Below are 14,489 nucleotides of genomic sequence, written 5' to 3'. Positions count from 1 at the left end.
ATAGTGCTTCAAAATTCATGAAACACTATGCAGATTTTCTCACTGGATCCTCCCAATAACCCTGTGAGGAAGCCATACAGGAATTATCATCCCTTTTTCACCCAGATGGAAATTGAAACTCAGAGGAGTTGAGTGACCATACAGTAATGTCAGGTCTTCCCTAGTCCAAGCGTTCTGTTCACCAAACCATACTGCCTCTTATGGAATGTATGGAATATTCAGGGAAAACTAGTGTCTGATGGCTTGCTGAGCCATTGTCAAACCTGCTTATCCACCTTGGTGTCCAACCAGTCACACAACTCTCACCTGTCGCTCCAAGAAGCTGTAGCATGAGCAGCAGTCACACCCCAGTAAAACTCTCTGGGCAGATGGGCTAAAACAGTTTGAGAATGATCAAGGTGTCTCAAACCCATATGTGAGTTAGGGGGCTTTCTACTCCAAGCATGTGAAGACTTCCCACTAGAAGAATGAGTGAATGAGAACCATTTGTTCCAGTAGGCATGAAGCAGGCACTGTGGAGTACTTAGGTCTTGGTCAGACATCAGACGCCAAGGTCATCCACTGCATCCTGGTCCATCACTACTCATCTTCATTTTTGTCTGGCCCTGGACTTCAATGACTCTGGAAGAGAGAAGTGAGACTGACAACAGCAGGACTCTGCCTCACTTAAATTCAATTCATGCACAAGTCAAGACATCATCCTGTGACATCATTAGTGCTCTTTGAAAATGAAGGACAAAATAGTGCTACCTCATATAGTGAAAGCACTAGTAAAGGACAGCCAAGTAGCACAGCAGCATTTGAGAATGTCTACCAGTTGGGCCCATTTAAACATCTGAGCCTCTCAAATATAGACTTATAAGCTATGTCTATACCCCACAACGTGGGATAGTTTTCTGGCTCACAAACGTTAAGTAAAGTTGTAACCTTTTTTTCCTCTCTTGCACTTTTTATAATTTTTACTCAATCTAGTAAATTTAATATCTTTAGATGCCAGAAATGTACCACTAATTCTGGCTAAAGTTAGATACTCCTAAATGTTACAGAATGCAGAAGAGCACTAACTTCTTAACAACCTCCATTTCAAAAAAAAAAAAAATGAACCCATGGAAACTCTTTGAGAATAGAAAGGAGCAAAACATACCTTCTTGGTCTTCTTAAATCAGAAGTATGGTTGTGGCATAGGAAAATTGGTATGGGTATTTCAGATGGGCTCTAAACCATGTATTCCTAGATTTACTGAACATAATTGCATAAGTTTCTCAGCAAAACTAAAAAACTATTCAGGCATTTTATTGCAACAGTTCTAAGAGGAGGTTATATGCTTTTATAGAGGTATGCATTGGTTGTGCTGCCTCCAAAGATGCAAATTATAGGCCCTCTATGCCAGTCATCCCTTTCACTTTTGTCTGTGTTTTCCTTAGAGAATCCACCCAAAGCACTAAAAGCTTTTCTTTTGTTATAACTTTGATACTCATGCACCAAGTAGATGACCCAGGTATTGCTTCTCATTCTTGCCTGCCTTCTTTTCTGATCAGATATGTCCTTAGTTTTATTTTTCGTACCTCTACATGAGTCATTATTGGTGGTGTTCTGTAGCTTACTTATATGCACCTCATGTGTTTCCATTGATCTTTGGATAATTTGTTATTTAAATTTTTCTTAGAATATTGATGAGCCAGAGGTGAACAATTTTAGGAGCAAATATTTTAGGATCAGTGAGAGCATTGCATTTTCCGAAATGTAATGAAGACTTCCCATTATTCAGTTATCATAGGTCATTATCTATCTTAAGTGACTGTCAAAAATTAAACATACTGTTGTACTTGACAGGCTACCCAAATACCCATTTCTAGTTTTCACTTTGTAGTCTGTGGGAGAAAATGGGATAGGAATAGAGAAATAAAGAATGGTATCATAGAATCACACAGTTTTGGAACTCAAATAGATACTTATTTTATTATTATTATATTATTATTATGATCATTTACTCCAAACTTCTGTCCAAGTGTTTTGTGATTTTTAGGGGTTTGGATTCGTTCCTGTAAATAACACTCTCACACTGCTTTAAAAATGAAGGTAGTTTAATTATAGACTGTCTATAATAACATCCAATACAGCAAATAATACACAATAAGCACAGAGTAATAAGTATAATAATAATCAGTATAACAGAAAAAGAAAAAGAAAACATCACCAATTCGAGGAGCACCAACACCTGAATTTTCTCAGCTGGGGAATCCCGGGATACAGCGTTCAGGGTCCGAATTGGGAGCACAAGGGTCCCAGGCAGAGCGTCCTCTCCATGGGTGAGATTCCAAGGACTTGCACTAAGTGAGGGGAGTTTATAGGGACCTAGACAAAGAAGGCTTTTTGCCAACGGCTCCACACACTCTTCCGAGCTGGTCAGGCACATGGCCGTGGGAATGCAGATGTTTGTTCGTCAAGGACATATCATACGGGGGCCACAAGATATAAGTGAATTAATCATATACTGGGAGGACTAGCCAGATCCTCCAAGTATTATCTATGTGTTCCGGGAGTGGCTAGTTCCCAAAACATTAAGGCATGGCCAACTCGCGCATGTTATGTTCCTTGAGAGGTCACCAAAAGGACAGAGTGAACTTACTTTATTCAAGGGATATGAAATATTCCTTCACCAAGTAAAAAGAAATTGACTACAGATCATTTTAATTGAGAAATATCTTGAGAATATCAAGACTTAAAAGTCCAGGAACTATATTTGAAGACCATCAAGAAGAAACAGTCTACCCTGAAACCCTCCACCCCCAAATACACACACGAAAAGAATCCTAGCACATAGGAAATGAGCTGTGGGGGAAAGTATACAAAGGCAGAATGTTTTGAATAATGACTTCCAACCTTGAGGAGGGCTGTCAAGCATGTGGATTTTGAAGTACTTATACCCAAAGGACATGTATCTGTTACAAGTATTTACTTGTTTTTTATATGTTTATTTATATATGCTTATGTTGTCTCTCCTAATAGAATTTAAGCTCCTTGAGGGCAGGAGCTTTTTCACTTTGCCTTTGTACCTCTAGTGCCTAGATCTGTGCCTAGAACATAATAAGGTCTTAAAAATGATTCTTCAACGTTACTTTCCCAACTCTTCTGTCAAAAAGGGCATTCCTTTCTGAAAGAAGGAGAAGAGTATCATTTAATCAACATTTATTGAGCACTTAGCATATAAGGTTCTTTGGGAAATAGTTATAGCAATGTTGACCCTCTGTAAGCTTATCATCTAGTTGACAGATGAATTGATTAATCAATAAACATTCACTAAACACTTACTACATGCCAGGCACTGTGCTAAGTTCTGAGGATACAAAAAGTCAAAAAATAATCAGTTCACAAAGAGCTTATAATCTAATGAGGAAAATAACATGCAAGCAGATATATACAAAACAAGATAATTGGGAAATAATAAAAAGAGGAAAAATATTGGAATTAAGAGAGGTTGTTGGTTGTTCTGGAAGAGGACCCTTCATTCTGGAAGAGGACCCATGACATACAGAGAGTAGTATATTGACTTGCAAGCTAATTGGATTTAAGTGAGGCAGAACTGTGCAAAGTCATCAGTCCCACTCTCTCCTCCAGTCATTGGAGTCCAGTGGCAAGACATAGGTCAGGATGACAGCAATGGACCAGGATGCAGTAGGAGACCTTTGGCCTTTTTTAAGCTAAGGCCTTCTCCAGGTCTTAGTTTATCTGAAACAACACCCATTTCATAGTTAAAGGCTAGGTAAAAATTGAGGTAAAAGATGGCCTACTTTGTCTTCAAAAAAACAATCAGTAAAGGAGGGGAAGACCAACAGCATTTCTGGACAGAACAGAAACAATTGGTATTTACGTTCACTCTGAACAAATGAGGAGCAAGTGAGGCTTGGATCAGTAGGAGCCAGTGATTTTGGTTTAAATGCATATCCAAGTTGCTCTATTTGAAGCCTGGTTTTTCAGAACTATATTTTAATAAATTATAAATGAGACATATATATATTTATATATACATATATATGAGACAAAAAAGTTAATTTTCCAGGTTTAAAAAAATGATATAAATAAGTAGAGAGGAAAAAAAATCTAGCACCCCAAACCCCAAGACACCTTGCAAAGTATAAGCTATCAAAGTATTCCTCCTCCAAAAGAGGAGGAGAAAGGGAAAGAGGAAGAGGGAAGAAGGAAGAGAAAGAAAAAGAGGAAGTGGTGGTATTAGGGAAGGCTTCCTGTAGTCAGAGGGATTTTAGTTGGGATTTAAATGAAGCCTGGGAGGGCAGTAGTTCAGGTAGAGGGTGGAGAGCTTGCCAAGCATGGAAGACAGCCAGAGAAAATGCTTGGAGTTGAGAGATGGAATGCCTTGCTCATGAACAGCCTAAAGGCCAGTGTCACTAGGTCAAAGAGTATGTGTTGGGGAGTAAGATGCCAGAAGGCTAAAAAGGCAGGAGTGGGGATAGGTGTATGATATACAAATACCTGCTTTATAGGGCAAATACATAGTGCAAGCTGTTATGGTTGTTGTTTGGCCTTCATATTTGAAGAAGATGGATGACATCAGGAAGATGATGCCATGACTGACAAGTCAATTGGATTTAAGTGAGGCAGGGCTGTGCAAAGTCACCAGCCTCATTTTTTTCCTCTGGAGCCATCTTGGTCCAGTGGAAAGAGAGAGATCAGGACAACTGGAGATAGCCCCAGATGCAGTAGGAAAACTTGGCCTTTTTAAGTCTTTGACTGTGTGATTGAGGCAACACCCAATCAGGGATTAAGCTAGGTAAGAGATGAAGCCAAAAATAGCCTCTTTTACGTAGTGAAAAATACATAAATAAATAAATAAACCTGGGAAGGGAAGACCCTCAGGGTTTCTGGCTCAAAACAGAAGGAATTGCTATTTACACTCACTCTGAGTCAAGTACTATAGGAACTCAGAGGAGTGAGGGATCACTTTCAGCTAGGATGATCAGGAAAAGTTCCATGGAGAAGTTGGGATGTAACTTGGACTTTGACTATAGGACTTTATAGACTCCACAAAAAAGTGGAGGGCATAGGTTGGGCATTCTAGATGCAAGGAAAAGATTGTGCAAAGGCACATTGGTGGAAAAGCTCACACAAGATTTATGGGCTTATGAGGGATCTGATTTGATTTCAATGAAGGATTTGCATGGGAGAAAAGTGAAACGCTAGAGATGAAAAGGTTTTTGATCAGATTTTTTTTACATGGAAGGCTCTTGAGAGATTATCTAGTCCAAACTCTTCTCTGCTCCCCCTCCCCCACCAAAGAATTGTCACATTTCTTTTTTAAATTAATATTTTCCCAGTAACATGTGAAGGCAATTTTTAATGTTCATTTTGAACAAATTCTTGACTTCCAAATTTTCTCTCTATCCTCCTTACCCATCCCCTCCCTGAGACAGTAAGCAATTTGATAAAGGTTATATATGTTCAATCATACAGCACATACTACCATATTAGTCATGTTGTAAAAGAAGACACAGACCGAAATAAAAAAGTACAGAAAGTGAAAAATATGTGCTTTGATCTGTATTCTGACTCCATCAATTCTCTCTCTGGGTAGTGGATAATATTTTTTCATCATGGGTCTGTTGGAATTGTCTTGGATCATTACATTGCTAAGAATAACTAAGTCATACACAGCTGTTCATCAATGAGTATTGCTGTTACTATGTACAATGTTCTTCTACTTCTGCTCACTCAGTCAGTATCAGTTCATGTAAGTCTTTCCAGGATTTTCTGAAATCTGCCTACTCATCATTTCTTATAGCACAGTAATATTCCATTACAATCATATACCACAACTCTTTCAGCCATTTCCCAGTTGAGGGGCATCCCCTCAATTTCCAATTCTTGGCCACCTCAAAAAAGACCTGCTACAAATATTTTTGTATTCATAAATCCCCTTCCCCTTTTTAAAATCTCTTTGAGATACAGACCTAACAGTGACATTACTGGATCAAAGAGTTTGCCCAGTTTAATTGCCCTTTGGGCATAGTTCCAAAATACTCTCCAGAATGGTTGGATCAGTTCATAATTACACCAAAAGTGCATTAATGTCCCAATTTTCCCACATCCCCTCCAACCTTTATTATTTTCATTGTCTATCATATGAGACAATCTGATAGATGTGAGGTGGTAACTTCAGAGTTGTTGCATTTCTCTAATTAGTAATGATTTAGAGCATTGTTTTTCATGACTATGGATAGCTTTGATTTCTTCTTCTGAAAACTGCCTGTTCAGCGTTGTAAGAAGTAGTAGAGCTGGAATTTGAATCCAGGCACTCTGATTTCCAAACAGTCCTCTTTCCACTGTACCCATACTTCTCCCTCCCTTAGCTTCCCGGGTGATTGTGATGTCATTGACCCCTCAGTCTTTAATCCTGTGCTCTGGGATTCTCAACCATCCCCGGGAACATTTGCTCAACTGCTTTTTTTTTTTTTTTTTGCTTTCATATCATACTCGTCTTCCTTAAAACTTTGTATCTTTTGGCACAGGAAGCCTTTTTAACTAAAAATAGATTAACATGGCAAGGGAGACGCCAACTCTCTAATATGACAGTGTGATGATTTTTCTCAAATGAAATCTGATTCTCTCCTTATTACAAAAGTGTAAGTCTCAGATAAACATTCCTTCTAAAGAGGAGCACTCAGATCACCTTCCTTTTCATGTTTTTTCTTTTCAGGTTGGCAAGCTAATCAAAGAGGCTGCTGGGAAAAGCAATCTGAAGAGGGTTACCCTGGAGCTTGGGGGAAAGAGCCCTTGCATTATATTTGCTGATGCTGACTGTGAGTACAACTAATATTTTTACCTTTCTTTTCCTTTGATTTCCATTTTCTGACCAATGTCATTCAAGGAGCTAGATAGATACCGACTGGGTGGATCTCTTATTCACCTTGACAGTCTTGTGAAGAATTAACAGGCCTTGAATTCAGAAGGATGATTCCTTTCTTGAAGTCGGAAACCTTGAATTTGAACTCATGCTCTTTCATCAAGTAACTGCACACATTCAATAAGTCATAGCCTCTCTCTCTCTCTCCCTCTCTCTCTCTCTCTCTCTGTCTCTCTCTCTCTCTTTCTCTCTCTGTCTCTCTGTCTCTGTCTCTGTCTCTCTCTCTCTCTCTCTCTCTCTCTCTCTCTCTCTCTCTCTCTCTCTCTCTTCCTCTCCCTCTCTCTCCCTCTCTCTCCGTCTCTGTCTCTCTCTGTCTCTCTGTCTCTCTGTCTCTCTGTCTCTCTCTCTCTCTCTCTCTCTCTCTCTCTCTCTCTCTCTCTCTCTCTCTCTCTCTGTTTGCTCTGCTATAAATAAGGGAATGAGTCTAGATAACTCTCAGGCCCAGTCCAGTGTTAGTGTTCTATGAGTTCAGTAGTATAAATAAGTGCATGCCACACTCCATTTATATATGACAGTTTTGTTTTCATTTTAAGTTTTAAAAGTATAATAGCAATCGAGAGATCTCATTCTACTAAAGTATCTTTCAGAATGCAAAAAAAAAAATCCAATTTTTTTTTTGTAGTAGGTAATGGACTGAGCCAAATTGAAGGACGTTGTGACATTGCTATATCAACAGGAGGATTATTAAACTCAAGTCTAAAGGATACATGGCCCTTTGATTCATTGCACTCTACCACACTCCCCTCCATATTTTACCTGTATAGCTTTCTAGATGATGATGTGCTCTTACGATGTTTTGAAAAGGATATTTTTTAAAGAAGAACTTTATTAAGCATGAGGGAAAATGGCACCTATTTTTGCTTTCAATAATCTAAGTAAAATCAGGTGCTAAAGTGAATTATCACCGAGGCTTCTAAACCAAAGACTGAATAAGATACAACTCCCTTTGGGGCAGGAAATAAGCTAGTCTTAGCAATTTAGTAAAGGAATTTTTAAAATTCTTATAAATTACTCTACAGTTGAGTTTCAGCTTCCTAGATAATTAGGATTTAAAGAGGACTTGTCTTTGGATTTTAAAAGTAATAGTTCATAATGGCTAACCAGTAATAGAGTGCTTTGTGGTTTACAAATTACATATATTGTATTATATCATTTGATACTCTCAACCTTGTGAGGTAAGTGTTATCATTATCCCCAACTGACAGATGGGGAAATTGAGGCAAAGAGAGGCTAAACAACTAAAAACCAAGGTCATATAATCAGTGAGTGTCTGAATCAGGATTTAAATTCATGTCTTCCCAATCCCAAGTCTAGCGCTCTAGCCACCAAACTAAGGTGCCTCTCACTTTTAGAAATAAGTATAAAACTCCCATAGTATTTTAAAATATTCCTGCCATTTTCTCCGCAGTGCATAGGTAGGTAGGGTTTTGTATTAAAGTATCATGCATTTGAGGCATTTTGATGTTTTCTGGGAGGCAGGAATAAAACAATTACAAACATGAAGGAATCTTAAGTTCTACCACAGAGGTCACTTTTATCATTAGTTTGTACATCAAAGACCAATTATCCCAGTCTTTTCAGAGTAATGCTTTGATGCAGTTAACACTGAAGATTTAAATGCAGTCATTTCAAGTTTCTCCCATTATCCAGTTGTAATGTAGGCCCCAAAACAAAAAATCAGTGACAATCAAGTCCACAATCTATTTAGACTATATGCTCTGTATTTTAAGGATGAAAAGTTAATACTTTTATATAGTACCTACTTTGTGCAAGGCACTGTGCTGAGTGCCTTATAAATGTTATCTGATTTGATCCTCACAACAACTTGGTGAGGTGGGTGCTATTATTCTCCTCATTTTACATTTGAAGAAACTGAGGCAAACAGATTAAGTGACTTGCTGGGATTACTAATTGTCTGAGTAACTAATAGTAACTAGCTTTGAACTCGGGCCTTCCTTTGTAGAAGATCAACTTTGGTGAGAAAATATTTCCCTTCTGACTAACCTGCAACTTGGTGCCATTTCCTTTACAGTGGATAATGCTGTTGAATTTGCACATCATGGCGTGTTTTACCACCAAGGCCAGTGCTGCATAGCAGCATCAAGGATCTTTGTGGAAGAATCTATTTATGATGAGTTTGTCCATCGAAGTGTGGAGCGTGCCAAGAAATACACTCTTGGAGATCCTCTGAATCCAAGAGTACAACAAGGCCCCCAGGTCTGTAAATAAGAAAGTACATCCAATAGAAGTCACACATAGGAGTTTTGCTCTGTTTGCTCCCTGTAGATCTAACCTTTCTTAGATGAAATGAGGGTGATTCCTATCTTGATGTCTTTTGAAAACTGACTGGAACAAATCGGAATGATATTTAGAATTCCAGACTGACCTTGTTCCTCTTACCAATTAGTTTAACACTAATTCCTGAAATCAGTTGAGGCAAATTTAGAATTAAGACTATGCAAAAGTTTTCACATTTTAAAAAATCCTACCAAATTCGGTGGATGAAACAATTTTAATTCTCACCATCATCTTTTGACTTCTCTGTTCACCAAATGAAAGCTCAGTGAAATCCACTCTTTTCTACCCCCACATCTTGTTTTCCTTCCCTTATGTCTACCAAGTATGCTTAGCCAAGGTATGTTGACACATCTTTCTTCTACTCTAAACACTCTGACCAGTTGATTCAGCACCGCACAGCCATTCTTGAAGATAGTCTTGTCCTAAACACCCCCTTCCATTACATGAAAGGTATAAAATTTTATACCTTTCATTTAGGCTACTAAAGTCAACTCCTTCCTTTGGCAGGTTGGTTTCTTTTTTTTTTTTCTTTAATTTTTTTCCCCAAATTATTTAGGACCAAGAAAGCAAAATTGCTTTCTTTTCTTACTTCTCAGATCTCTTGCCTTCCCTGTTTGTACTGTTCATCTTCAAATTTCAGACTGAGGCTATACCAAACATTTAGTAGTTTGCCCTTCCACCTGTGTCCATGATAGAACCTAATTTCTTAATACACACCGACCTCCATTGAAATAATCCCATTTTTTCTTCCCTTCAGTTTCACCTCCATGTCCATTTTAGACCTAGGTACTCTATTTTTTCCCCTACTACTCTAAGAGGAAAACAGAGACCCATAACCACTATTCCTTTTTCAACCAAGTCACCCAACAGGAAACTCTTAGGATTTGGAAGACTCTATATATAGAAAACTATTGGTCCCAACATAAACAAATTTTTGCAGTGAAGCAGTATTTCCTTTTTACCTCTGCCATTTTGCAACTGTCCATTGCTTCTAAAACACTTTTCAAGGAAGTTGACTGATTTGACAAAATTTGGTGAGTAAAGAGGGTCAAGATATTTCTTAATATTGTTTTATGATGGGATCTTCCACATCAGAACACGTCATGAAAAAGGTATCATCTGTATTTTCAATAGAATTTGTATAAGTTTATATATATTTAAAGATACATGTGGAGATACGAAGAAGAATTTCTCCAACTTAAGGCATGAAACCCAAGACAATTAGCTAGCTATGAAACCCATAGTGGGGTTCTCCCCATTAGATAAACTAGGAGACCTATAGGAATCAGAAGAGAACTCAGTTATTTTATTGCTTCCAAAAGAAAGAAGATATAGTCCTCTAAGAAACAAAGAGTTTACCTGTCAATAGGCTGGTGATTTAACTGCTCATTAGACTTTAATCCCCCAAAATAATGCAAAGATTTTATCATAGATTGCATTTAAACCAATAAGTATGCTGAGAAAAAAAATCCTGAAACACCCCTAGGGCTTCCCCACAATTGAAAAATACTTTTTGTTGTCTTTGTGGGAAAGAATTTATCACAAAGACAGATTCCTGGAGCGTTTGGCCTATTGCTTCATCGTCCCATTTGATGGGTCAGTTCTTAAGACTCTTTTCCACTGCGAAGACAAGAGATCAGTATTTTATAGTTTAGTTTTTACATCTCACCACAAAAATTGCAAAATAAAATAAACTTGATAGATAGTTCACTGTCAATTGCCTATGTTAACCTGTAAGTGAATGTGGAATGTCAATTGTATGAGATATTCAATAGCCCATTCACTTACCCACAATCTTAGTATTCTAAGATGACTTCCTAAGTCTCAGGAGGAACCTGTTTCAGATCTACCTAAGTCTGGCATATTTCAGATAAGTCTGTATTCATGGAGGTCCCTAAAATTGCTCCACGATTCAAGTTGGTTTGAACCAAATTCTTTGATTCCAAATCCAGTGTTCTTTTCTACTTCCTGTTTTCAAGGAGTCCAGTCTAATTCAGAAAAGCAGGAGAACAATTTGGGCTGGACTAGTTAGAGAAGAAGGTTTGAGCTGGGCCTTGAGGAATGATGGGATTTGTAAAGACAGAGACACATGAGAGACCATTCCAGGCAAGGGCAGTGTCATGAGCACTAATAAAGAGGCAGCAAAAGGCGTGGTATATGTTTAAGAATCATTAAAAAGGCCAGCTTTTCTGGGAGAAGGGGGTACTTATGCAGGGAGTGGTGAGAACTAAAGTCCTATATAAAGGGTGTGGTTAGATTATGAAGGGGTTTGAAAATGAAAGCCAAGATGAAGATTTTTGTCTTGATGAAGTAAATAGCAAAGATAATGAAAGTGGTATTTTACAAAGATTAGGTTAACATGCTTCATGTATACAGAATGGATTAGAGAAGATAAAGAAGGCTGTTGCAATAATCTAGGCGTGAGGTGATTGGACCAGAGTGATAATAGCAGGAATGGAGAGGAATGATAAAATATGAAGGATGTTTTATAGGATAGATGGAGGAAATAGGGTAAGAAGAAGGTGAAAGAATCAAACATGTCTCCAGTATTTATGTACAGCCTGGAAACATAAAAGAATTGTTATACCAAAGACTAAAACAGGGTAGACAAAACTAGTCAGCAGAACGGAGGAAGCAGTGTAGTAGAATGAAAAGAATGTTGTATACGAAGTCAGAGGACCTGAGTTAAAATTTCAGATGTACTATTATGTAACATTGGGCAAGTCACTTGATGTCATCAAGTCTCAACTTTACTTAAAATGAGATTAGCCTGTGAGTCGCAATCCCATATGGTCATAAGAGCTGAAGGGGTCCTGAGTGGAAAAAGTTTAAAAAGCCCTGAACTAGATAACCTCCTAGATTGCTTCCAGCTCTAAATCTATTAACTTAAAATTTTATAATGTCAGTTTAGAAAAAATACTGGATTTGATATTCAACTCTTCCACTTATTATTCTTGTGACCTTGGATATGGCTCTTGGCCTTGGTTTCCCCACTGTAAATGAGATGGTAATACTAGATAACCTCCTTGGCTCTTTCTACTTCTAAATTTATATTCCTGCCTGTTTATTGTGAAGTGATATCCTGTAGGCAATTGATATTATGGTGGTAGAGCACAACTAAAAGACCCAAACTGGAAAGTTAAGGTTTTATTTATAGATAAAGAATTCACTGTGTGGTTTCCTGAATGCTAATAATGGTAGTGGAATACAGAAGGTGACAGGAGAAACTGAGCCAAGATTGCCCTACTTTGGGAAGCTTGCCATGTATTCTTTGGCTCTCCTGTATTCTTATGGATTGACATGAGTTACATAATTAAAAAAGAAAAGACTTCCCATAGTAAGAAAAAATAAAGAAGATATGAATGTTCCAATGTATTTTTATTGTGTTGGGGGGTGGTTTTGTGTTTGTTTTTGAGAGTCTATTTTTCCTAGACTAGAAGTGTATTGTCCACTAATGGGCTTGATCCTACTGATAATAAGTGTGGAAGCTTTGATCTACTCCATTGCAGTCTAGTCCAGTTTGCTTTTTCTTAGGAAGTCTGGTGCTTTCCCCACCTTGTAAGTTCATCATACTGTTGCTGGACTCAATCTGGACACTCAGTTTCCGACCTGCTATAGCTGAGAACTCCCAATTCAGGAGCAGTCCAGGGACTCCAGCCTCCCCCTATATCAGGGATTATAGGTGTGCATCACCACACCCAGGTCTCTTTTTTTTTAATGCCATAAAGAAAGTATTGAATAAGTATCTGATAAGGACATCTTCTTGAAAATAAACTTTCAACTTCCTAAGCCGCCTGGCTAATATATCAGTCAACACATTCTGAAATTTCTAAATAGAATTATGCCTGAGTCTTCAAAAATATTCAAACATGGGCTTGCCAATTATCTTTATATGAGACTTGTAATGGATAACTATAAAGACATGAAGTGATTTGTCTAGTAAATGAGATTATACAAGGAACTAAGAAGACAGTCTGATGAAATAGTGTATCCCCATTTGCTGTTTATAATAATTGGAATTTAAAATAGAAAAAAAATTTAAAAGCAAGTATGAATGACTTATTCATTTTAATAAAAATATTAGATGAACTAATCTGGAGGCAGGGGGAGTGAAACAACCTTGGGATCAACTACCCTTCTAAATTGTAGTCCCAGATCTAGATGACTAATTTTCTTGTGCCAAATAAAAGTAAAGTCAGAATAAATTATTTGTTTTTTCTTATTCCACTTTTTCAGCATGTTGGAATAGACCCTAGCTAAATTATAATCTGACAAAATTATGTTATTATCCTTCCATAAGGATTTTAGTACAAGATGGTTTAGAACCCAAAACTGTTACATTTGTAAAGATACTAAAGACCAACCAAATGAGATAGTTTAAACACCTTATTTTATTTTAACCACTTGTCAAAGACTAGTTTGAATTACCTAGCCATATAATTTCTCAACACTAACATTTTTTATTATCAACAACAACAATAACAATTAACATTTTTATGCTGTAGTTTTAAGATTTACAGTTAATTCCAGGATAATAAAAGAAACTAACCTTTAGGACAAAGAAGCCGTTTTAAGGCAATATCTGATCTATAACAATATTCTCTTTTTCTGACTTGCAAGTTCAGGGAAGGATTGAATTATTAAACTTTCTTTTTTTTCTGACCTTCAATCTGCCCCACCTTTCATATTTTCATGAAGATTGATAAAGAGCAGTACAACAAAATACTTGACCTCATTGAGAGTGGGAAGAAGGAAGGGGCCAAACTGGAATGTGGAGGAGGACCATGGGGAGAAAGAGGTTACTTTATTGAGCCCACAGTGTTCTCTAATGTTACTGATGAGATGCGCATCGCCAAAGAAGAGGTAAGACTTGGTCACATTCTGTTCTTGAAGTTACTTTCTTTTTTGCCTACACACTTACATACAAAAGATAACATTGCTAAGGCACGACTGACTGAATAAGTTTCCCAGTAGATGCTTCTCCCTGCTTCTTGTTTAACCTTAATTTGCCTCTTTTAGTCATTGACACAGTTTTAGCTGTTGTCATCTAGGCCAGGAGACACTGAGCACACCCAAACCATCTGGCAATAATTACTAATTATCATATGGCAGTTCCCAGCTATATATACACACAGAATCGAAAAGGAAGATCTTTCTCTACATGTTAAAAAAAAAACACTTTAAAATATATATATATGTTAGAGATTTGACTCCCTTTCAGCAATGGGAACCCTTTATATAACATCTCCCCTTGTGAAGGTAATTGCTGGTT

The 14,489-nt window shown here is 37.5% G+C and overlaps 1 protein-coding gene across 6 annotated transcripts in view; it reads left to right on the top strand.

The window, feature by feature from the left end:
* LOC140496993 (aldehyde dehydrogenase 1A1) overlaps positions 1–14,489 on the top strand; it is a 269,491-nt gene that overhangs the window by 42,999 nt on the left and 212,003 nt on the right. For 3 of the 6 annotated variants that reach the window (XM_072597453.1, XM_072597451.1, XM_072597448.1), the window contains 3 exons: positions 6,713–6,815; positions 8,952–9,136; positions 13,916–14,080. The exons of the other annotated variants lie outside the window; for them this stretch is intronic. In XM_072597453.1, the coding sequence (XP_072453554.1) occupies positions 6,713–6,815; positions 8,952–9,136; positions 13,916–14,080 (453 nt within the window). The remainder of the gene's footprint in view (positions 1–6,712; positions 6,816–8,951; positions 9,137–13,915; positions 14,081–14,489) is intronic. 6 annotated transcript variants of the gene reach the window in all.

The sequence above is a fragment of the Notamacropus eugenii genome, chromosome 3 (genome assembly GCF_028372415.1).
Source record: "Notamacropus eugenii isolate mMacEug1 chromosome 3, mMacEug1.pri_v2, whole genome shotgun sequence".
Taxonomy (NCBI): Eukaryota; Metazoa; Chordata; class Mammalia; order Diprotodontia; family Macropodidae; genus Notamacropus; species Notamacropus eugenii.
Note: the sequence above shows the minus strand (reverse complement) of the source record. Positions and strands in the feature narration are given on the sequence as shown.